We start from the raw sequence: 26,613 nt of genomic DNA, 5'->3' as shown, positions 1-26,613 counted from the left end.
AGTCTATAAATGTAATTCACCACATAAACAGAACCAAAGACAAAAACCACATGATTATCTCAATTGATGCAGAGAAGGCCTTCGACAAAATTCAACAGCCCTTTATGCTAAAAACCCTCAATAAACTAGGTATCGATGGAACGTATCTCAAAATAATAAAAGCTATTTACGACAAACCGACAGCCAATATCATACTGAACGGGCAAAAACTGGAAGCATTCCCTTTGAAATCTGGCACTAGACAAGGATGCCCTCTCTCACCACTCCTATTCAATATAGTACTGGAAGTTCTAGCCAGAGCAATCAGGCAAGAAAAAGAAATAAAGGGTATTCAAATAGGAAAGGAGGAAGTCAAATTGTCTCTATTTGCAGATGACATGATTGTATATCTAGAAGACCCCCTCATCTCAGCCCAAAAGCTCCTGAAACTGATAAGCAACTTCAGCAAAGTCTCAGGATACAAAATCAATGTGCAAAAATCACAAGCGTTCCTATACACCAATAACAGACTTAAAGAGAGCCAAATCAAGAACGAACTGCCATTCACAATCGCTACAAAGAGAATAAAATACCTAGGAATACAACTAACAAGGAATGTAAAGGACCTCTTCAAGGAGAACTACAAATCACTGCTCAACGAAATAAGAGAGGACACAAACAGATGGAGAAACATTCCATGTTCATGGTTAGGAAGAATTAATATCGTGAAAATGGCCATACTGCCCAAAGTAATATACAGATTCAATGCTATCCCCATCAAGCTACCAATGACCTTCTTCACAGAACTGGAAAAAACCACCTTAAACTTCATATGGAACCAAAAGAGAGCCCGCATAGCCAAGTCAATTCTAAGCAAAAAGAACAAAGCAGGAGGCATCACACTACCAGACATCAAACTCTACTACAAGGCTACAGTAATCAAAACAGCATGGTACTGGTACCAAAACAGAGATATAGACCAATGGAACAGAACAGAGGCACCGGAGGCAACACAACATATCTACAACCATCCGATCTTTGACAAACCTGATAAAAACAAGCAATGGGGAAAGGATTCCCTGTTCAATAAGTGGTGTTGGGAAAACTGGCTAGCCATATGCAGAAAGCAGAAAATGGACCCCTTCCTGACACCTTACACTAAAATTGACTCCAGATGGATTAAAGACTTAAACATAAGACCTAACACCATAAAAACACTAGAAGGAAACCTAGGCAAAACCATTCAGGACATAGGCGTAGGCAAGGACTTCATGACCAAAACACCAAAAGCATTGGCAACAAAAGCCAAAATAGACAAATGGGACCTAATCAAACTCCACAGCTTCTGCACAGCAAAAGAAACAGTCAATAGAGTGAATCGGCAACCAACAGAATGGGAAAAAATTTTTGCAGCCTACCCATCTGACAAAGGGCTGATATCCAGAATTTACAACGAGCTAAAAAAGATTTACAAGAAAAAAACAAACAAACCCATTCAAAAGTGGGCGAAGGACATGAACAGATACTTTACAAAAGAAGACATACATGAGGCCAACAAGCATATGAAAAAATGCTCATCATCACTGGCCATTAGAGAAATGCAAATCAAAACTACATTGAGATACCATCTCACACCAGTTAGAATGGCAATCATTAAAAAATCTGGAGAAAATAGATGCTGGAGAGGATGTGGAGAAATAGGAACACTTTTACACTGTTGGTGGGAGTGTAAATTAGTTCAACCATTGTGGAAAACAGTGTGGCGATTCCTCAAGGACCTAGAAATAGAAATTCCATTTGACCCAGCAATCCCATTACTGGGCATATATCCAAAGGATTATAAATCGTTCTACTATAAGGACACATGCACACGAATGTTCATTGCAGCACAGTTTACAATAGCAAAGACCTGGAACCAACCCAAATGCCCATCGATGATAGACTGGACAGGAAAAATGTGGCACATATACACCATGGAATATTATGCAGCCATTAAAAACGAGGAGTTCGCGTCCTTTGTAGGGACATGGATGAACCTGGAAACCATCATTCTCAGCAAACTGACACAAGAACACAAAATCAAACACCACATGTTCTCACTCATAGGCGGGTGTTGAACAAGGAGAACACATGGACACAGGGAGGGGAGCACTATACATGGGGGTCTGTTGTGGGGGAGTGGGGGGGACAGCGGGGGGGTGGGGAATTGGGGAGGGATAGCATGGGGAGAAATGCCAGATATGGGTGAAGGGGAGGAAGGCAGCAAATCACACTGCCACGTATGCACCTAAGCAACAACCTTGCATGTTTTTCACATGTACCCCAAAACCTAAAATGCAATAAAAAAAAAAAAAAAAAAAAAAAAAAAAAAAAAAAGAATGAGATAGTGGAGAAAAGTGACGGAACTAGAGGAGGGGATGGAGGAATCAACCTTAGCAGGGCAAGAGCACTACTTCTAGTTTAAAAGGCCAGGAAACATGCAGGCAAGTTCTTGGGCAGTAAGGGAGAGATCTGAAGAACTCCCTAGCTTACGGCCTTAATTTGCTCAGTTAAAAATAGGTGAAATAATAGCATAAAAGTGAAAAAAGGATGTGATAAAAAGTTTTAAAAAAAAAGCAGCTGGGAAGAGCTTATGAAGGAAATAGGAGAAAGCTAATTCATGTGTAAAATGATTTGAAAACTCTAGGTGAAGGTGAAGACTATGAATTTAGTAGCCCCAATCTGCACAATCACATGATTTTCTCCCAAAGCTGACAGCAGGCTAAGTCCGACAAGAACAACAAATAGGAAAGATATTTGCAAGTAGTTATTAAACAGTGACAAAATGACAAACCTGTAGCTACAAGGGAGGAAAACGACGCACGAGGAGCAAAGAGCTTGGGAATAATGGGATAGTTGAGACTACAAACTTTTATTAAATCTGAGAATAGGTGTACTGGGTATTAGAAAGTAGGCAAGGTGGGGACAATAAGTTGTTGCCAGAGAATGGGATCCTGAGATTTTAAAACTGGGGCAATTCCAGGTAATGGACATGGGATATGAATAAGAATGAAGGTCACTGGAAATGAGAACTAAAGAACTATAAGGCTAAAGAAATTCAGTAGAAAAGAATGTAAAGAAGGGAAAATGGTATTCTGGCTAGATAAGCCAGGTCTCAAAGCAGCACATTTGATAGTTTTTAGAGTGCACACTGGAGGACTGAGGATGACACTGTTTTCCCTCAAGCCTACCACGGAACCAGGAAGAATGAGTATCTACTTGAGAGGAGCATGGGGAGATGGTTTATATAAGTCTCATCAATTACTATTAATAAAGTCTATTATTTGCAAAAAATCCCAAAAGATAAATACCAGGTAAAAATGAGTTTAGGATCTAATAAATCTTACATTGTTTTGTATCTTTCTGTTTATTCATGGAGATCATGGGTCAGTGGGTTGGCCCTATTTTTCCTTATTTTGCTGTTCATCATGATCTGTAGGAATGCAACCAATATTATTATTCTTCTTATCCATGATGAAAAATGAAGATGAAGTACATCATATGCATAAAGGATGTATTATTTGGCCTGCAAAATTACTGCATTCTTGATTTAGCTAAATGCCTTCTGATAGTTTAATTGCATTCCAATGAATAATAAAAGTGGAAACATTATAATCTCTAATCATGGTTTATTTTAGTTCCTTGAATACATTTACAATGGCTATTCTGAAGTCTTTTTCTGCTATATTTGATATCTGGTTGCAATCACAAGCAGTTTCTGTTGCCTGCTTTTGTCCAGTAGGGTCATATGTTCCTGTTTCTTTGCATATTTCACAATTTTTTGTTATGAAATCTCACATTTCAGATAATATACTATAGCAACTCTGGGCACTATTAGTAACTCCCTGCTCTCCCAGGGTTGTTACCACTATTTGCTTATTTGCTATTTATTTGTTTAGTGCCAGACTGCATTATTTTATGAAGACTATCCCCCCCAGTGTTAAGCCTCTGACGCTGCTCCTCAGGGAGGCGGTTTTGGGTGTGCCTACAGTCACCCTGGGATGACAGTAATTTTGGCAGCACTCTAGTTTCCTTTTTCTTGACCATACCAAGATGTTAAGCTCCACTAATTTGGGGTCCTTTGAAGGAATAATTTCCATGGTCAGTGTTTAATATTTGTTATGACCCCAAGAGGGCTCCTTACAGTTGTCTCTCTCCCTAGTTCTCTTCTGCAAAGCAGTCAGCCTACAGTGTAGCCTGTTATCTTCATTGAATTTGTCAGTGTCCTCCCAATTACCTTTCACCACAACCTCCACTGGTTTTTGAGAGTAGATCTTGGGCTTGCACTTCTCTATTTTCTGTTGATGGTAAAGTCAGTTTCTTTAGGAAGAGATAAGGAGCTATTTGTTTTACCTGTTCCCCACACCCTCCACTTCTCACCCCACAAAATCTGTGGGCTGGGGCTCTGGGACTGGGAATGGGTCCAGTGGTGTAACTTCAGGTCTTCTTGACTTGCCTCTCTCAGTGGGGAACCTGTCTTACAAGTTGAGACAAGAGCAATCAGGGTCCCAGTATTATTAGTAGCACAGAGTCCAAGGTGGAACCTCCATTTCACAGGTGAGGGTTGAGTGGGAGAAGGGAGCTTCCATTTCTCAGCTGCACTCCCCAGAACTAGCCTCAGCAACGAGTAGCTGGGGGCAGAATGAGAAATGCTGACGTCCTGTTTCTCTGGGAAGAAAACCCTCTGAATGGCTATTGAGGGAAGAGGAAACCCTTTTGGCTACACCAGTTTGGAATGGGTTTCCATTCAACAAACTGGGACAGGGTAGGGAAGGAGTTCTTAGCTCAAATATCATAGACTCTTACTTTTCTTATCCAATTTTAGTAGATTTTCTTAAACAGATGATTTTTTTTTTAATGCGTTGTATGACTCTAAGACCACTTCCAGAGACTTTAAGGAAAGGTCTTAAATTTTTTTCACCAGTTTCAGTGGGGAGTGGGCCGAGGGAGTTACTCGTGCTGCCATGATGAAAGTTGATTGACTAAGTTTGTTCACTTTTACTCAGTAAAATTCCATTGTGTGAATACACTGTAGCACAGTTTATTTATCCAGTCATTTGAGTTGTTTCCAGCTTTTTCTGCTAATATAACACTGCTACTATAAGCATTCTTATACATATATCCACTGCACATGGGCAAACATTCCTACTGCACATAGGGTATATACAGGAATGGGATTTGTATGTCAAAAGTTATGCTGATGTTTCACTTTATAAAATAGTTCTAAATTATTTTCCAAAGTAGTAGTTTCCTTTGTTTTTTTTTAAGACGGAGTCTTGCTCCGTTGCCCAGGCTGAAGCGCAATGGTGTGATCTTGCTCACTGCAACCTCTGCCTCCCGGGTTCAAGTGATTCTCCTGCCTCAGCCTCCTGAGTAGCTGGGACTACAGATGCTCACCACCATGCCTGGCTAATTTTTGTATTTTTAGTAGAGAGGATTTCTCCCAAGTTGGCCTTCTTTTGATTAGTGTTAGGAATTACTCTATCTGTATCTTGGTATTTAAAGTGGGTTTCTTAGAGACAACATATATAAAATACATATCTACAGTGATTGTTGATATAGTTGGATTGATATCTACAATATCTAATCATTTTTTATTCATTACACTTGACTTTTTTTCATTTTTTTTGGTCTTCCACTCTTTTTTTGCCTTCTTTGGTTTTAGCTGAGTATTTTATGTAATTTGATTTTCTCTCCTCTCTTAGCATGTCAATTCTATTTCTTAAAAAAATTTTTTTCAGTGGTTGTCCTAAATTTTGCAATATATATTTGCAACTAATCTCAGTCCACTTTCAAATAACACTATACCGATTCATGGGTGGTGCAAGTATCTTATAATGAAGCATTCCCAATTTCTCCCTCCTGTCCTTTATACCACTGCTGTTATATATTTCACTTATCCATATAATCTGATCATCCAATATTGTGTTGCTATTATTTTGATTAAACTGTTATCTGTTATATCAATTTAAAAAATGGCATTTAATTTTACATTCATGTATTCCTTTTCTAACTTAACTCTCTTCCTTTCTTCATGCCAAGTTCCTGATATATCATTTTCCTTCTTTCTAAATAACTTATTTAAACATTTCTTGTAAATCAGATCTACTGGTAAGAAATTCTCTTGATTTTTGAGAATGTATTTCATTTTCATTTTTGAAGGATAATTTTTACTGTATATAGAATTCTACATTGGCGAATTTTTCTTTCAAAATTTTAAATATTTTATCCGCCCTCTTACTGCTTACTGATTTACAAAAAGAAATGATACAATTCTTGTCTAATGTCTATTAGATAAGGTGTTTTTGCTTCTTTGGCTTCTTTCAATATTTTTTCTCTTTGTTTTTTAAATTTTTCTGCAGTTTGAACATGATATACCTAGGCATTTCTTGGTATTTATTCTGCCTGGTGTTTTCTGTGAACTTCTTGAATCTATGGCTTGATGTTTGTTAATAATTTTGGAAAATTCTCAGTCATTATGATTTCAAATATTTCTTTTCCTCTTTCTTTCTGGGATTTCTGTTACTTATATGTCACACCTTTTGTAACTGACGCACAGTTCTTGAATATTCTGTTTTTCTCAGTCTTTTTTTTGTTTTGTTTTTGAGACAGAGTCTCACTCTGTCGCCCAGGCCGGAGTGCAGGGGCGCAATCTTGGCTCACTGCCATCTCTGCCTCCCGGGTTCAAGCAATCCTCCTGCCTCAGCCTCCTGAGTAGCTAGGATTACAGATGTGTGCCACCATGCCTGGCTAATTTTTGTATTTTTAGTAGTATTTTAGTAGAGACGGGGTCTCATCATATTGGTTAGGCTGGTCTCAAACCCCTCACCTCGTGCTCCATCCGCCTCGGCTTCCCAAAGTGCTGGGATTACAGGCATGAGCCACCACACCTGGCCTTTTCTTTTTATTCTTCTTTGCTTTTCAAGTTGGGAAGTTTCTATTGACATATCTTCAAGCTCACTGATTCGTTTCTCAACCAGGTCCGTTATACTGATGAGCCCATCAAATGCATTTTTTTTTTTTTTTTTTAGTCAGGGTCTTGCTCTGTCACCCAGGCTGGAGTGCAGTGGTGAAATCATAGTTCCCTGTAGCCTCAAACTCTTGGGCTCAAGTGATCCTCCTGCCTCAGCCTCTGAAGTAGCCAGGACTACAGGTGTGTGCTACCATGCCTGGCTAATTTCAAAGGTGTTCTTCATTTCTGTTACACTATTTTTGATTTCGAACATTTCCTTTTGGTTTGTTCCAAGAATTTCCCTGTCTCTGCTTACATTACCCGTTTTTAAATGCTGTGCATTTTTTCCATTAGAGCCCTTAGCATATTAATCATGTTATTTTAAATTCCTGATCTGATAATTCCAAATATCTGCTATATAAGAATCTGATACTGATGTTTGCTTTGTCTTTTCAGATTGTGCTTTTTCCTTTTAGCATAACTTATGACTTTTTTGTTGTAAGTGAGGCATGATGTATCGGGTAAAAGTTACTGAGGTAACTGGCCTTTTATGTTTATCTGGCTAGGAACCAGTTGTGTTTACTGTAGTTGTAGGTGACAGAGGCTAAAATTTCCTCTGTTTTTTTTTTTTTTTTTTTTGAGACAGAGTCTCGCCTTGTTGCCCAGGCTGGAGTGCAATGGCTCAATCTCAGCTCAATGCAACCTTTGCCTTCTGGGTTCAGGCGATTCTCCTACCTCAATTTCCCAAGTAGCTGGGATTATAGGCATGCGCCACCATGCCTGGCTAATTTCTTGTATCTTTAGACGGGGTTTCATTATGTTGGACAGGCTGGTCTCGAACTCCTGACCTTGTGATCCACCCGCCTCAGCTTCCCAAAGTGCTAGGATTACAGGCATGAGCCATCGCACCCCGCCCCTCTGGTGCCTTTTTTTTTCCTCCCCTGTTGTCTTTTCTCTCCTTAAACAAGATCTGAGAGGTAAGTTCTTTCAGTATCTTCAGTACTGCCTTATTATTGTACAAGGGCCTGCCCTATCAATGTGGTAGTGAGGTGAAAAGGAAGGTAGAGATTATACAGTCCTATGATCAGTTCTCAGTCTTTTAGTCAGACTGTGTGACTGTAAAGGGCTGTGCTCTTCAAAAGCACTTCTCAGCTTTTTTGTTTTTCCACTCCCTTTGGTGAGACAAGAAGGCCAGAGGGAGCTAGATTTGGGAATTTCCATCCCCCCAGGTTGGCTGGGCTTCAGTAAAATAGTTTTCTTTCTGTGCAGGCCTTTGTTAAGGAAAATGAAATGCTCCAGGAGTATCTAAAATTGGCTACTTTTCCCTCCCAATGAGTGAGTGGGAAGAGCATTTTTCTTAGATCTTCACTGTGAGAACCTGGTGGAGCTCCTCAAGGTAAAACGCACAAATGCGTATGGGCTTCTCAGTGGCTGGTTCTTCAGGAGTTGTTATCTCTCAAGCTAGTTCACACTCAGATTCTAGCAATTAATTACCCTTTAAATATTCCTACCTGAAACTGGCTCCATTATTGGGTTCTCAGTGGTTTCTGTTGGCAGTAAGCTGACTCGATGGATCTGCTTGCCACCAGTTTCCAGGTCAGTGTGACCTCAATTCTCTGATGAATCTAAGGGCAATTCATGATGTCTAAGCGCATTACATGTCAGAGGCTAAACTACTTTTTAAGAGAAATCTTTTTGCATATCTTTGATTACTTATGTTGTAAACTTATGCATTATGTGGGTAAATATCTTTAAAGTTTCTGATACACACAGTCAAACTTCCCTGCAAAAAAGCTGTAAAAAAACAAAACAAAACAAAAAAAAACCAAGGCCGGGTGCAGTGGCTCATGCCTACGATACCAGCACTTTGGGAGGCCAAGGTGTGCAGATCGCCTGAGGTCAGGAGGTTGAGACCAGCCTGGCCAACATGGTAAAACCCCATCTCTACTAAAAATACAAAAATTAGCCAGGTGTGGTGGTGGGCGCCTATAATCCCAGCTACTCAGGAGGCTAAGGCAGGAGAATTGCTTGAACCAGGAGGCAGAAGTTGCAGTGAGTCAAGATCGTGCCACTGCACTCTAGTCTGGGAGACAGAGCCACAAAAAAACAACTCCCCCCACCCCAAAAATCTAAACGTATTTTAACCACCTTATTTTTCTGCTCACAAACCTTCAATGCTCCCTCATGGATTCAAGATGAAGTCCATGCATCCCTGCCAAATACCATGGATCTGGTGGTTGGAGAGGGTCACTGAGGTCTTCTGGATAATCCAGACCTTATCTGTTTTTCAATTTGACTCCTCACTACTGTTCAAAGTAATCCTTTGGTTCCAGTGATTAGTGAATTGATTGTCCCTAGAATACACCATGATCACTCATTTTGGTTTTGTTCGGCATCCTTCAATGTTTAGAATGCTGTCCCATATCCTCTCAGCCTCTTCCAATTCAATCTACTATTCTGACTGCTCACCTTGCTCTCACCCATTTCAGCTGCTGCATATTTATAGAGAGTATTCTAGTACACTTTGGAAGGAACAAGTTTTCATGGACTCCTTCTTCAATATGGGCAGAGAAATGGGGCCAAATCTACTCTATGCAAAGTGAGGACTAGTTTAGATAATAAAACTAAGAATTTCTGAAATGTGAAATAAATGCAAGTTGGCTGCTTATGAAATAAAATCATGTAATTACAGTTTTTCAACTTCTTGTTTCTCATTTTTTTTTTCAGGATTTTCTACCTATGACATAATGACTGCATTAAGCAGCTCTCCTAACTTCTCAAATCTAGTTTCATTTTTTTTGGCCCAATTAAAAACATGGACAAAGTAATTACTAATGATATATTTAGTGGCATTTAAAACATAAACTATTCTTCCTGTCTCTTTAGAGAAACCTATATACAAAACAACTATTTCTAAGATAAATATAAAAGTGTAAGCAGTGTCATAAGAAATGAAAAGTCTACATAGTAAGCAAATGCATGGTACAAAGATGATAATAAAAATGAAGAAAAGGTGTTATCAATCCTGAAAAACAGGGTTTTCAGCCCTAAAGTTCGATTTAAAAAAAAGAAAAAGACCCAACTCACGTTCTATTTGCTCAAACATCACTGAGAAGAGGAAGTCTCGTGGTGTCATATAATATTCTCCTTCATGTTCCAGTGAAGAAAACTGCATAAAGCGCTGCTTACGAAGAGACAGTTTCCCTATTATTCCATGTTCGACATTTTTCTAAAAGAAAAATACATTGCAATTTAAGATTTTTTTCAGTGTTATTCTCAAACAGTCATTTCTAAGACAATCTTTAAAAAGTAATTTTCATGGTTGGATCTGACAGTCCCCAAACTTTTAAAATCATTCATTTAACAAATATTAACTGAGTCCCTACTTTGCACTGATGATACAGCAGTGAATAAGACTAACTTGGGGGATGTGATATCCCAAAGAGGGAAAATAACAATTAATGAATAAATGTATAAAATAATGTAAAACAGGCCAGGTGCAGTGGCTTATGCCTGTAATCCCAGCACTTTGGGAGGCTGAGGTGGGCAGATCACGAGGTCAGGAGATTGAGACCATCCTGGCTAATGTGGTGAAACCCCGTCTCTACTGAAAATACAAAAATTAGCTGGGCATGGTGGCAGGCACCTGTAATCCCAGCTACCTGGGAGGCTGAGGCAGGAGGATTACTTGAACCCAGGAGGCAGAGGTTGCACTGAGCCAAGATTGTGCCACTGCACTCCAGCCTGGTGACAGACCATTTCAAAAAAAAAAAAAAAGTTTTGATTGTTTCAAAAAATAAAATAAATAAATAAATAAAATGGTAAGAAGCACACAAAGAAATATAAAGCAGGATAAGAAAGGGATAAAGTGGTAATATCTTAAGATAGTCAGAAAGACCATCTTAAGATATTAAGATAGTCAGAAAGACCATCTTAAGATATTAAGATGGTCTTTCTAAAGAGGTAACATTTAGAGACTAAGTTAGGTGGAGTTAGTGTGTCCTAGGCTCTCTGGAAGAGCATTCTAAGCAAGCAGAAAATCCATGACGTGGGAACAAGCTTGGTCAAGGAACAGCGTAAAGGCCAATATTACCAGAGTGACTGAGGAAAAAGAGTGGAGAAGAGAGACAGGAGGGCAACAGATCATGTAAAGCTGTGCTTTCATTAAGATAAAATATGACATTAGACAGACAGTTGTTTTCAGAAATGTGAGAGAACAACGGGTAGAAGGAGCTAGAAGGATGGGTAAAATATTGTAGTGGAAGAGTCTGCACCTCGGGCAATAGGACTTAGACCCTGACTAAGTGCTAATGAAGACAGTATTGAAATCTTTATAACGAACTTTTCATTGAGCACCTTCTATGTGCTAGGCACTGTACTAATTAAGTACTTCATATAGATTATTTAGTTAATCCTCACAATAACTTTGAACAGTAGATACAGCAGTAGATACAGAAACTGAAGAGTAAATGGCAGAGGCAGGCTAAAAAATGAGGTCTGACTTAAAGGGTTTTAATCTCTTAACTACCACACTATCCTCCTAACATGACTGGGCACTGTGAACTAGGGAGACTGGAGGAAGATGACACAGCAGTTACCAGACACTTATGTCAATGCACGACTCTTGATACAAGAACATATTATCTGTGAAATCCAATAGCAGGCTTTCATTCTGGATTGCTTTCTAACTGCATCCTGGAGTGCTGCTCTAACTTGACTATGGTATCCTTCCTGGACATATCACCTACTTTTCACACTTAATACTGATCCTATAACTCCCTGACACACAGGCAATGTTCAGTGACTGCTGACTTGAATCGAAATGGGAAAAACATGAAATCTAGTTGCTTAAATCTCTCTAAATTCAAAGCTGCCAACTCCTTTTTGTCTGATTTCAGTTCTCTGACCAGAATGAATTCTCTCGCTTAATTAGATAATAGGCTTCCTCGAGCAGCTGGTTTTACAAATCTTTTGTGTTGTCAGTGCCTACTAGAATATTGCACATGTACAGAATATCAATAATATTGCAATGATCTGTACCCCTACCTCCCCTATGCCTTTCCTTTTCTTTTCCCTTAAATGACTACTACAAAAATAACTCAAGGCGAATGTTTTAATCATGTAAGTCCATACTTATTATACCAGTAATCAGAAACTAAACTTTACTAATACTTTCTGAACATTCTATACATGAGGCAAATATACATACACACATAGTAAAATATAAATATACGTAGCAATAGATATACCATTTTATTTAACAAATTGTTATTAAATATCTGTAGGAAAACAGTAGTAGATAAACTAATTCCTATCAGAAAGTACTAAGCGTTCTGGCAATGAATTGATAAGAAAGTATGTGGCTGAGATAGGGATGAGAGGGTGGCTAAGAGTATTCTCAGTAAAGGTCATGGCATTTACCAAGTACTAGATATAAGAGAGAATACAGCATATATTAGAGAATTGAAAGAAGCTGAACATGGGCATATACACTGTTTAGATAATTTTTATATCTATTATACTAATATATAAGATTAACAAAGTTAAATAGTCTATATAGAAAAAAAGTATATTCTCATATTCCTAAGTGAATGTTGTCTCTTTTAAACTTCCTGATATTTAAGTTGTTCATGACTGGCAAATATATATATATATGTTTTCAACCAACAATTTAATCCTTTTTGTAAAAATAAACAAGCTCTTCTTTCCAAACCTCAACCAACTAAAAAAGGTCAGCTACTCATTTATCCCTGTCTTCTACTGGTTCCATAACAAGATAGGCCATCACCTCTGTGTTTCTTCTGGTTGTCCTTTATCTTATAGCAAACTTACCCTTTCCTGGTCCTAACTAATACCGAATCTCATCAAGAAGTAAAAACACTAACCTTCCATTCTCTTACAGCAAGACATAAAAACTATTTTCTTTTTTTTTCTCCTCATTCTGGTTTTTAATGGTCAAGGTGACAACAGTGTACAGTTTTTCCAGACCCATATGTAGGTTCCACAGTAATCTCCACCTGCTGGAGGAAACACCATGACAGAGGCAATTGTCCCAGCAGGCCACTGCCAGTGTGGGAACTTTGGGATCAAAAGCACCAAGCCAAGTCCCTTTCTCAGGATGGGTCTTGGCTGAAACCACAAGCCCTTCTGCAGTTCTAGGTGGATGTAGTGTTAGTTCTTGGCTCATTGCAGGGGTGAAGCAGGAAAGAGAAAGAGACTGGTGAGGCCTGCTTGGAAAGAGGATCGAGGCACATTACGATTCCAAACCAGGAGATCCTGAGTCAGCATGGATTCTAAGTCTCTGGTTTGTTTAATAGAGAAAGGGTTCCATCCAAGAGCCCAACGGCCCTCTTCTCCCAAACCTGCATAGGAAGCAAACTTTTAGGGGTGGTGGAGGGTCTTTACCACGTCAGGACTACTGCCTAAGTTTCTGCAAGTCACAAGTCAGCAGGTCAAAGAACAACTGTGAAGCAGAACCTGCAGGTGTTGAGTACCAGCTCTCCAGCCCAACAGGCAGAAAATGAAGCCAAATTCCATTTTAATCGACGAATCAGAGCCTACCACAAACATCCAAATTCGGCTTGCAGACAGTGGGAGGCTGGTGCAGAAATTTAACCACAGCCACAGGATCAGCGACATCTGACTCTTCATCGTGGATGCCCGGCCGGCCATGGCTGCCATCAGCTTTATCCTCATGACTATTTTCCCGAAAAAAGAGTTGGCTGACGAGAGCCAGACTCTGAAGGAAGCCAATCTGCTCAATGCTTCCATCGTGCAGTGGTTAACATAACCACCTAGCCAGCTGCCTGGCCTCCCTCCCGTGTTTCCCACAGCCAGTGGCCATGATCCATGGGGATCTCCCCTCCTGCCCCCTTGTGCACACCCAGCAGTCGAGTGCGACGTCTCCTCCATAGCTCTGGGTTCTTAGATCTTGGTCGGACATTTGTTTTCTCCTTAGTTGCATTTTCCTGGGTTTTTGTGACAATCAATGGACTTTAATGAAAATAAATAAAAACAACCAAAAAAATTGAAGGAATATCACCAGCATGTTGTACGGAAACTCTCCCACTGAAGCAGGCTTTAATTGCTTTAAAATTGTATTTATCTTGGGGCCTGTGGGACGAAACCTCCTTCCATCCTCTGCATAAAAACTTGTGGCACACAGTGCTTATTCACTAGTGTGTCCCACCTGCCAGCCCCAAAGATGACTGGAGGAAGGAGCGGAAACGTTTAGAAAGAGGCTTCGCTGCCACTTGTTCCTACAGGAATATATCACTTGCCCAGATAAAATTGAGCAGCAGCCAGAGTCCCCTAAAGTGGGAGGTCAGAGCTGCATGCACACGGTGTCTTCAGAAACTGAAAATATATATTTCCCTATGCTCTTTTCACTCAACCCCTGGGAAATCCAATCTTGCCAGGCCTTGGCCAGTTGAGATTCTGTTTCACCTGCGTGCCTGGCCCTTTCCTCCATCACCATCCAGACTGCTCGCCTCCTGGGAATTCTCATGGGCTCCATTATGGCTTAATTTACTCCACATGCAGAAGTCTAAGTGGACCTAGGAGGGAGGTGGGGTATTTTTTTCAGTAGGATACAGCTCATGCCAACCCAACCCAAGAGATTTCAGAATCAGGGCATCTTGCCCTAAAAGATAAACAGTCAGAATACCACCGAGTTGTTCACTAGTGACGTGTGGCAAATCAAATCAACTGTTGAAGAAGGGGTGAGTTTCCTGTGCTACAAGCACCTGTCACTGTTGGTACTTACAGGAGGCTTCTGCTGGTACATCTTGGAAGTGAGTGTAAAAACTATTTTCAAAGAAATTGTTTGTTTTTCTTATAGGAGGTTTAGACTGCACAAACTCCTCTATCTTACGGTTACCATTTTTATATGTTTATATATGCCTATAACTCACACAGGATAACATTTTTGAAGAGGCTTGCGAAGAGTCTGTTATTCAGGGAAGTGCCATCTTACTTAGTTGAAAGGTTGATTAACTGTCATTCCTTTCAATTTTGGGTAAATAACCGCTCTTGTGAACAACAAAAGGTGGAGGAATTGAAACTAAAGCTCGCTTTCTTTCAGAGGTTGATTTCTGAGTTGAAGCTGTCACTGAATGGTAGACCATGAATTTAGACCATGAATTTAATGGCAGACCACTTACATAAAAATGACCTCCAAATCTGTCCCACTGCCATAAGTCTACCAGTACATGGTGTGGTATAAAACCTTCCAACAACCCTATCAACATCCCCCCAATTCATTTTGGTATGGTAGCTTTTCCTTCCTGCTACTCTATAGTCTAAATAAACCTATTGCACTACCCCAAAACCTTTCAACTCTCACTGTCAGCACTAATAATGTCTCTCCTTTTCCTAATCCTCTCCACTACCTCTCACACTCTGCTTATAGAGTACAAAGTTATCTCACCATGGTAGATTGTAATCCTACTATTTTCCTTATTAAATATACAAAGCAAGCCCTCAAGTCACCATCTCCTACTATTAGAGTCTTTCTCTTCATCCTAAGTCCCACTTTCTCTGAAGAAAACACTTAATTGAGCATTTACTAATTTGAGGAGACTCTAGGAAGAGACAGAACACTTAAGAATCAAGGGAGCAACTCTGTAGTAGTAAATACTAACAATAATATCTAATGTTTGTTAAGTATGTCATATATGCAGAGCAGGGTGCTAACATCTTTACATATATGTTCTCACTCAATCTTCACAATGCCCTTAATAGTGGACATTATCCTCATTTTACCAAAAAAATAGAATCAAAACACTTAAAGCTTGTGAAAGTTACGCGGCTTGCCTAGATTGTGAGAGCTTAGGCAGTATGACATCAACCCCACTGTCTCAACCACTATCCTATACTAGCTCCTATTAGAATAATATAAATTAGGAAAACAGACAAAGCAGTGTGTGGGTAATGACAGTTGAGAAAGTTTTTATGAAAAGAATAGGATTTAAGCTAGACTTCAGAGAATAAATAACAAAGAAACAAACTAGAATTAGTCATCCTTTAGTCCCTGGGCTAACTGTTGTCCATTTCCTAAACGGTATGTATTACTTCCCTAGTTCAATCAAATTTAAAGTAAGTAGGATGCACTGAATGTGTTTCTTTGCTACAACAATTTAAGTAAAGGAAAAAAAAAAAGTATTGTTCTGAAATTACCAGAGCCTTTCTAATTCCAAGTTGATGAATCAACATAGTTTTATTTAGGTCACCTTTATTATACAGTAGTTGAATTTTGTAAGTACATTTTAAAAGATCACTAATATAATCAATGTGCATTCTATATTTATGTTTATTTCATATAATTTGGAAGATTAATTTCCCAATACCATTTTTAACCCTTTATTCATCTGTCAGGCTTAGCTTGCTTTACTTCATGTTTATAATAATTCTGAACAAATCTCAGATGTACTGGATACATTTAATGGTCAAGAATGTACTAACCACAATATTGTTCCCAAGAAGAAAAAATGTACCTTATTATATCATTTCCATGAATGCACTGAAATAAAAAACAAGCTGTCTTTTTTTTTTTGTCTAATTTTTCAACTAAACTCTTGAAGCATAAATTTCATCTTTGTTTCACTGTGTTGTGCAAAGCATTTGGCCTGGTGCCTTACACATATTGGGACTATAACTGACGTTCGACATAGAATTTTAAGAGTTAAAAGGGACTTAGAGATCATTTACTCCAACACTTCTGTGCAAAGGACCAGAAGTCAGGTCTTTTGAGTTCCATACCATTTTTGGTTTTAACCAGTTTGCTTATTAACTACTTCTGATAAATGTTGGGTACAAGTGGCTAAGGTCTGAATGCTGCTAATTTACAGCCTAGGGAAATGTATGGCAAATTATCCCTTATTAATAACTTTGAACAACTAAAAACACAGTTTACAACAAGGCTTTGGCAGAAACTGTGAACTATTTCTTAATTTGTTCTTTTTGTTTCTTTCTTCACTTCTTCCTTCCTTCCATCTGTGTGCTTTTCCTGATAACATGTGTGAATGCTCTCTTTTCTCAGTTTTGTTTCTCTCCCCTCTTAGGTTTCAGGTCATTTTTTTTGGTTTGTTTTTGTTGCTGCTACTTTCATATTCCCTGAACAAATCATATTGCTTTGGGTACTCATTTACTTTAATCTCTGTTGTCTCTTTTTCACTGTGGTGTACTTGTGGTAGGTTAGGTTTGGTAAACTGAGCTAAGGCAAAAAAATGGCTTGTAGACTTAAGTAAGTACAGTTAGAATATCAGTTTGAATGGAGAGGATAAGGAGCTATAATAAATATCAAGATATCAACATTATTGGAGACCAGCTTGAGCAATGTAGTGAGACTCTATCTCTATAAAATAGAAATTAAATTCTTAAAAAAAATCAAATCTAATAACAGTACAAATACCTAGCTTAATGTTGTTTACATATCAGGCAGTTAAAAAGTTCATTAGTTCATTCTCAAACATTTAAGAACCTGTTATGCGTCACTGTTCTGGGGACATATAGACAGATACTATGAAGTCTCCCCCTTAAGGAGCTTACAAAGGGGAGTGTTGGATAGCAAAGAAACAGTTCAAAGCACTAGCTCTGAAATCAAACTGCTTGGGATTCAAATTCTAGTTATGTCACTTACTAGGTATGTGACCTTGGACAAATGATCTCTCTGCACCTCAGCTGACTCATTTGAAAAATGAGTAAAGGGGACTCAAACTGCCTAGATTTAAATTCTAGTTCTGCCACTTGGGCAATATTACCCCTCAGTTGATCTGTGAAATGCAAAAAATAATACTACCTATCGCAAAGTTTTTTTTTTAATGAGCTTTCAATGAAATAATACACATAAAACGCAGCATACTGCCCAGCACATATTAAATGTTCTAGAAGGTTAGCCATTAGTATTATGATAGTCGTAATTTTAACAAATGCTCTAACAGAACTATACATAAATTCTATGAGAAGGCAGAGAACCAATAAACTGCCTTGTAGACTTAAGACAGGCATTACAGAGTAGGAGATACTTAAACTGGATCTTAAAGGATGAGTAGGAGTTTGCCAAGACAGGAAACAATAGTAGAGCAAGCTATGCTAAAGTTAGCTCTGACATTTGGGCAGCCAGATAGATCAATGGCATAGAGGGTCTTTGGGGTACGTGACAAAAATGGACAGAGGAAAGGAACAGCAGCCATACTATACTGCAAAGATCATCATGAATTTTGACCTTTTCTTTTATTAATCTATAAAATAGACAACGTATCTTACATAGACACTGGAGCCTATTTGGAAATTTGGAACAGGAATCTGATATCATGATTCAGCACTCTTAATCTACATATCAATCTAATAAACTTGGTTAGTTTCAAAACTCTGCCATATTAAAAACATTAAATTATAAGTGCTAGATTAAAATACACTAATGGCAGAAGGGAGATCTAACAGCCTGACAGTGAGGCAGGAGAGAAAAATAATACAAAACAGTGACAAGTAAAATGAGTGACTGGAACATAAGTTTTAATCATTGAGGTTTATTAAGCCAGTTGTAGGCCGTGTCTGGGAAATACATAAGCTATACACACATCTGTGGCTGTTTTTCTGGAGGTTTTCAGGAGTTTTAGTATTTATACATTTTCTTAAAATGGGTGAAGGCATGTAGGAAGAGGGGCAGGTAGGGGTAAGGCAAATGGTTACATTCCTGTGAGACTTCGGTTAGTGCCCAGTGAATCTACATTACAGAAGATAAGGTGTGTGTCGAGGGAAAAAGGGAGTAGTAGTCTTCTCTTTGTTCTGCCCTGGGGAGATAACCTTGTAATTGACATTATCAGTGTGGAACTGAACAGACTTTAACTTTAGGAGCTAGACTTAGACTGTACACATAAAGTTATAATTGGCATGTCCTTGTTTATGGGAGGCTAGCAAAGAATTTACTTATGAATAATCCATGGGGTAGGCCTTGCCACATGCCTAAGGCCTTTTTCCTTTCCAGGAGGACCTGGCTAAAGTATACTGCTAGTAACAGCCATTAATTTGAAAGGGGGTGTTGCATGATTCAGCCTCTAGGCTTAAGTTTAGGGGTCCTGGGATTTAAAATTTTTCTTTATAGAAGACATGGCTGCAATTGCCTGGACCAATCATTGTTATTACAACCAATCAACAGTGCCAGGTCTATTCATGGTTATGATGATAAATTTATCATTAGGGAATATTAGAATGTAGAAAAATATGAAATACAGTTTAGCTGTTTTTAATGTGAATAAAAAAACAAATGGTTTTTTCCTTACACAGTTAATTTTAGTTACCTGGAAGATTCACATATACTACATGCTGCATACTCCACGGATGTCATATAAATTCAACATCACTGTCTGATTTTATTACATATTCAAAGTACTTCATAGAATCTATGTTATATAAAAATACCAGGGCTATATTTACATATACTGAAAATAATTAGAGCTGTGAGTGGAAACATAATGTCTTTCAGAAAAATAAAAGCAGACACAGTTTGGGGTTGTCAAATACTGTAACATGTCAAATAAAATTAGAACACATGATGCAAATGCTTTCATCTTTCTGATAATGCTAACATACACTTTTTAAAGAACTTATCACTAGTTTAGTAGCAGTCACAATGAGGTATCACTTTCAGGAAATGCACCTATATGAATAACAATTCAGTATGTTGACATACTAGTTTAGGGATTTCAGGACATCAGAAGAAATGGGACTATCTCCTAGGGCTAAAAAACTTCCTTATAAAAATAAAAAGTATCATAAGGCAAGCCATAATTTTAAGCAATTTATATAAGATGTAAATTTCAGTGTAAATGTTGCTGCTCATGTCTAAAATCCTAGTAAGTACTGAGTACTTACTTACTTAGTTTCAAGGCTACAGAGGGTTGTCAGCACCAGAGGGAGTCAAAAATCTCCAGGTATTTATTGTAGAATCTGTTGCCTAAGCCAGTTTTTCAAGTGTCTTTTTTTCTTTGGATTTTGGTTTTTACTCTCAATTTATATAAGAATCCACTTGGATTCTTTGAACTGGAGCTGCCAGGTAAAAAAGTAATAAATAAAAAAGAATCTACTAGGAAATAAAATCTGGGAAGGTCCTTTATGACAGTTTTCTTAAAAAAAAAAAAAAGGTACAATATACCCTCCTAAGTTAACTCAATAAAATGAAGTTTATTAGGACAAATGGGTAAGGAAGCAGTAAATGAAAGTTTTCACTCCCTCCTTCTCCCACTACTGACAAAAAAAACCCCCACAAAACCCACAAAGAGGTAAACACAGCCATGCTGAAGTGAGCTCCTAACCTCTCACTTTTAAGTTTTTCCAGATGATCTTCTGGATACTGAAAATTTGGCCCAAACTGTAAGACAATACTAGGATTGAAAACCAGTTTCTTCTTTCAGAGACTAGCATACTATAACGGAACTAGAAGACAGAAATTCTGAATGACTTCATCATTAGTGTGTGCACTGCAGAACTCTATGGCAAACCATTTATATTGTAATCCTACAATTGTCTAGCAAATGGCAGTAAGATTCGCAGAGGAAAGGGTGTCTTTTTCTAATTTGCACGAAGGTACCATAAGGGCTAGGGGTTGTGCTGTCACTGACACCTCCCAATCTGTAAGGACTTGGCAGACCAGAAAGAAGTACAGAATATGCAACGTGAAGCTCCTATCACTCACTGCACTCACTGAAGACCAAACACTTTACTTTTTTTCTCCTGCATCTTGTTAAAGGTAGGATCAGTATCAGCAAAATATGGCTTCATTGGGCAGAGAAAAATACTGTATTAATGACTACAGAAATTTAAAACCTAAGAACTGTGAGGATACTTCCTTAAATTGGCAGGTACCCTGAAATGGAGAAACAAAGTGAAACTAAAAGTCCACTCTATGGAATGGGATGAACTTCAACTTAGCCAAACAGGCAGAACTTCCAAACAGTACAAACAGTACAGTCGGCCTTCCATATCCAAGGTTCTGCATCTGTGGTTCAACCAACCCCATATCAAAAATACTAGGAAAAAAAAACACACATAAGAAAAAATGGCAAAACAACAATTAAAAAAATACAAATAAAACACAAAAAACAGAGTTAAGATCTATTTATGTAGCATGTACATTCTATGAGGTATAAATATCTATAGATGATTTAAAGTATATGGGAGGATATTTGTAGGTTATACACAAATATTAACACTATGACATTTTATATAAGGGACTTGCTATCCATGATGGGGTATGGAGGGTTGGTCTTGGAACCAATCTCCTGTGGACACTGAGGGATGAGTATAGACCCAGGACACAGACATGTTCCCAACTGCAATCGTCCAAAGCCCAGCTCTTTTCTTGATCGTCAGGCAGCTGAATGACTAACAGCTGATAAAAGCTATTACGTTATTTAGCTAATATTTTAATGGAAAGATAAAGAGTATTTAGATCAGTACCGAAAAATAATATACATTCACATTGTTTTGGGTAAATAATGCACTTGGCTAGAGCATCTACTTAAAACCTAATGAGGGTCCTAAGCAAATTCTATAGGACAAATGAAGGCAAGAGCAATAGGAAACAATTAATAAAAATCACATTCTGAAAGAGAAAAAAAACTATAGAAAATTAAAGAGATAATGGACCTTATAACAGAGAGCAAAGATAAGATGCAAGACAACAGAAATATATAAAAAGGAAGCTGGTCAAACTAAATAAAAGAGAGGAGAAAATTATAAAATTAAAAAAACTTTAAAGAAACAGTAATAATTGGAATCAACACCACAGAAAATATGTGGGCTATAAAACAAAATCCCATAGAAGGCGGAATAAAGGCACAAAGAGAAAGAGCAAATAGAGTATCTATTTAAAACATATAAAAGAAAATATACTTTATTGAAACTAAGACTTGAATTTGCTACTCTATTTGCTGCTGCCCTATGTGTATGCATACTAAGTATGAACAATTCTAGAAGACCTCAGGAGGAAACTGATCCATTTTAGTTTCTCAGAAAATGTAAACGAGGTTAGAACCATAATGCCTTGATTGCTGGATTCAACCTTTTAAAAACTTGTCCAAGGAGTTAATAACGAAAAAAAAAAAAAAGGACACAGTACAGGATTAGACATAATTAAGATTATTCTGAAAAGGCACACGTTGCCCTCATATATTATGTGGGGAGGTAAAAGCAGTGCAAGGTGAGTAACAGCACTGCTGCTATTCAACCTACAAAACTGGAGACAATTTTTTGTCCCTCCTCACCTCAAAGTGCTTATTGTAGTTAAACACAATATTCCAGTAGGAATGGAATAAACAATTTTAATCTTAACCTTTATCTGAAAGAGATTTCATAAGATGCTTCTACAAACCTACTCAGTTGGCAGTGTATACAATTACATATAAATAACCAATGGACTGGCAGGAGAAGCAGCTGCCTGAGGAACTAGCTGGTCAGGAAGAGAGGAAGGGTATGGAATGCAGTGGTGGAGATCAAAGAGATGCTGAGGGCCTGTTGACAGCTGTCATCCTATCCCTACCCAAGATGCAACTTAGAGTTTTCTGAGGTGGAAAGTGCTGGGAGTGGAGGGATGGATTCTCTCTATTACCATGATTTGCTTCTCAAACCTGTATCTACTACTAAATATATGGAAAAAGAGGAGCAGAAGAAATGCTGGGATTTGGGGCTATGCTGAACACATGAGAACCATCCACATGGTTCTAGTTATATATAAAATGCTCCATGGATTTCAAGGATTACTTGTAATGCAGTAAAAAATGTGACAAAGGAATTAAGAGCAATGAGTGATGTGAACTGGATAAAAGAGATCTTTGAAAGCTGATGACTTCTGTTAAAACATTTCACTAGTTTATTGCCTTTAAAGCAACAGGTGCTTCACCACTCTGTCTCTACTTTTTATCCATGAAGTGACATACTGGAAAAAGTTAGTTCTCTGTTCTTTGTTTAACATTCTTTGGTCTCCATTGTTCTCAGGAAGAAAGTGGGAAAAGAAAGGGCTCTCCTTATAGCTTTCAATATATATATATACATGGCATTAGACAAAATACAGTAAGACCTATTCATTTGGGGCCTTTATTTTGGAATTTGTAATAATCTGTATAAAATATAAAATTGCTTTGTTGTCTCTGAACTTTCTGTGGTATAAATGGAAGACTATCTTTCCTTCTTAAAGAAGCCTTTACAATCAGAAATTTTCATTTCATTAGACAGAATGTTTCCACTTTGTTCTGAATTAGGGAGACTTTATCATATATGAAAGAAAATATTGCCAGACTAAATTAAAAATATTCACTGCATAAGCTATGCCTCACAATATATTCTACAAAATGACAGCCAAGGAGACAAAAGTCATTCCTAGGAAACCTGGAAGCTCTAGGAACTACTCTCTCTGGCTTCTGAAATATTGTTTGATCTATAATGGTCTAGTCTAGACTTCTTCCCAGAGACTAGAAGAAAGCTAGCATGACTTTTTTAAGATGAGGATGGTAAAATGAAATGGCATATGCTTACATACACACACACATAATTTTTTTTTAAACCCCACAGATTTCTATCTGGAGAATAGTGGCCACTGTCAGGGGATGCTGATGAGTAAAGAAACAAGCATCTTCTCTTCCAGTGCTTTTTCTTTCCTGATTAAATAACTGAACAGAACTCACTTTTGCTTCTCGCATAACTATCTTCCAAGAGGTACACATCATAATTACATATATTGCTGTTTCTGTTCGAAACAGAAAGTATAAACTAAGTTTTGAGTGATTTAAAAAATAAAATAAAATAAAAGACTAGGCCGGGCAGGGTGACTCATGCCTGTAATCCCAGTACTTTGGGAGGCCAAGGCAGGAGACTCCCTGGAGCCCAAGAGTTCGAGACCAGCCTGGGCAACATGGCAAAACATCATATCTACAAAAAACACAAAAATTATCTTGGCATGGTGGCTCATACCTGTGGTCCCAGCTACTTGGGAGGCTGAGGTGGAGGTGGCAGGACTGCTTGAGCCTGGGAGGTCAAGGCTCCAGTGAGTGGAGATTGCTCCAGCACTCCAGCCTGAGCGACAGAGTGAGACTGTCTCAAAAACAAAACAAAAAAAAGGCTAGAGCCTTAAAATCTCAATACTCCCAACAAGGTATCATCAATATCATTTGTTTCAACTATGAAAGGAGCAACAAGCATTTAGCAAATGTGTATGTTCCACAAGGATAAATTTAAGTATTTTTCACACATTATTTCTCAAACATGACATTTTGATTTTTTACTTTTCACAATGGGATAGCACCACACTAATATTTTTCAATGTTATATAATTAAATTTGAATAGAAAACTAGTAACAGGTCTGGTATCTTGTTTTATCTTGATTGATCCCTCTTCTTTGGGCAGCTGAGAAGTAGATGCAGAGCAGTAACAAGGAACTTCTGTGGTATAAGCTCTGATCTAATTTCAGGAATCCATGGACCCAAGCAAAAAGGTTTCCTGGAAACTGAGAACTTCAAGTCTGTGCTGCTATCAGGGGGCTGAGTTATAAAAAGAGGCTACTACTAGGGATAACAACATTTAAGATATTATATCCTATAATATATGACATAGTATGAAACAAAGAGAAGATGGATTAAAGGATCCCTCTCTTCCTCCTATCCCTTCTTAGGGAACAGCTGCAGTCTGTAGCTCTAAGTATTTTATAGTTTGTGAATGCAGTAGGAAAGTGATTCATTCATATAGTATTTTGCCCTGCTTTCCCCTGTGCTCCCACATTCTCTGTGACCCATTCAGACTTCCATATCCCAGTCCTCAACAAATGGCTGTCACCTCCATGTGCTTCCCCAGCTTACAGGAAACTGACAGTGAGAATTCTCATGGCTGAATACTGACAGCAGTTTGCCTCCCTATCATCGAATCTCTCATGGCCCACCCCAACCCTATACAAAATTTTATTAAACACTGGAATTATTTTTTTAAAAGTTCTACAGTGTATGTTGATTGTGTGCAAATAGAAATTTTAACCAAAACAAAAATAGAACGAAGAATTTTAAAACTTTCAGGTAAATGGAAAGATAATGATGGTTTCAATTTAGGAGATTTCCAATTCTTACTTTAAAAATTATATTTCTTTTAAAAAATTTCATTGATGGTGTTTTTTTCTGAATTAGTCTTTGTACAATTCAGAAAACAAAACAAATATTGTATAAAACAAATACTGTACTATCTCTCTTCAATGTCAATCTCAGTTTTGATCACTGTTAAGATTGTCCTAAAACAGATTACCTGCTAAGGTGTCCTTAGCTTCAGTATTCACTTGACTGCCTTACACTAACTTCAGTAAACCTTTCCGGAGGACAGATTAAATAACCACTTACTTGCTTCTAACTGTAATTAAAACAGCTCACAAAACTAAGCACATAATATAGCTCCCCTTTTTCATTTGGCTAACTTATTTGTTAAGAATTAATTTTAGGCTGGGCTTGGTGGCTCATGTCTGTGATCCCAGGACTTTGGGAGGCTGAGGCAAAAGGACCACTTCAGGCCAGGAGTTGTAGACCAGCCTAGGAAACATAGTAAGACTCTGTTTCTGCAAAAATTTAACAAATAAAAAAAGTAGCCAGATGTGGTGACATATACGTATAGTCCTAGCTACTGAGAAGGCTAAAGCAGAAGGATCACTTGAGCTCATGAGTTCAAGGTCACCATGAGCTATAATGGTGCCACTGCATTCCAGCCTGGGTGACAGAGCGAGATTTTTGTCTCCAGAAATAATAATAATAAATTAAAAGAAAAAAAAAGAATTCCAGTAGTAATCTTCTCTAGGAGTCCTTCCAGAAGTACCTATTTTGGGTTAGGTGTCCTCCCTTGTGGGCATATAGAACCCTGAGTAAGTTTTTATCAAAGCCCTAGTCATCCTGCACTGGAATTGCCTGTTGACTACACTGAAGTCTTCAAGGACAGGAAATATCTTTTTTATTCTCTATCCCCAATGCCTAGTACATGGCTAACATGGTAACATTCATGGGTTTTTATGACTGGGAATCAATTCCAAACTCAAAGTATGATCTTAAACAAATAATTTTAGAGCTAGGCTTGGTAGCTCATGCCTGTAATCCCATCACTTTGGAAGGCTGAGGCAGGAAGACTGCTTGAGTCCAGGAGTTTGACTAGCCTGGGGAACACAGGGAGACCTCATCTCTACAAAAAATTAAAAAAATCAACTCAGGCATGGTGGCACATGCCTGAGGTCCCAGCTACTCAGCAGGCTGAAGTGGGAGGATCATTTGAGCCTGGGAGGTCAAGACTGCAGTGGGCCAGTGAGCCAGTGAGCCATGATTGTGCCACGGCACTCCAGTCTAGGTGACAGAGTGAGGCCCCATATAAAAAAAAAAAAAATTTTTTTTTTAGTCTGTGAACCAATATGCAAAAGTGGTTATGCTGATGTATTTTAAAGCCTTATTATATTAATAATTTATTAAAGTATCTTTAGATAGCCAGCTATGTATTCTATGTGCAACCTCACTAAAGATGTACACAAACAAATAGGGCCCTTTGTTTCCTTTTTAAACTATAAATTACTGCATACTGCTAATTACTTTAGATTTTAAAAATGCCTCTGTAACAAGAGGAAGAGGTAAAGCCATTG

General features: G+C 38.1%; 1 protein-coding gene across 1 annotated transcript in view; it reads right to left on the bottom strand.

Annotated features, from left to right (window-relative positions):
• The window catches only part of MICU2 (mitochondrial calcium uptake 2), a 104,871-nt gene that overhangs the window by 60,966 nt on the left and 17,292 nt on the right, over positions 1–26,613 (bottom strand). Inside the window, exon 2 of the mRNA XM_064373521.1 lies at positions 10,058–10,199. Within this exon, the coding sequence (XP_064229591.1) occupies positions 10,058–10,199 (142 nt within the window). The remainder of the gene's footprint in view (positions 1–10,057; positions 10,200–26,613) is intronic.

This window comes from Aotus nancymaae, unplaced genomic scaffold (assembly GCF_030222135.1).
Source record: "Aotus nancymaae isolate 86718 unplaced genomic scaffold, 86718_ANA_hifiasm-v0.15.2.pri h1tg000009l, whole genome shotgun sequence".
Lineage (NCBI taxonomy): Eukaryota > Metazoa > Chordata > Mammalia > Primates > Aotidae > Aotus > Aotus nancymaae.
The sequence above is the reverse complement of the archived record's forward strand: the minus strand, read 5'-3'. Positions and strand labels throughout refer to the sequence as shown.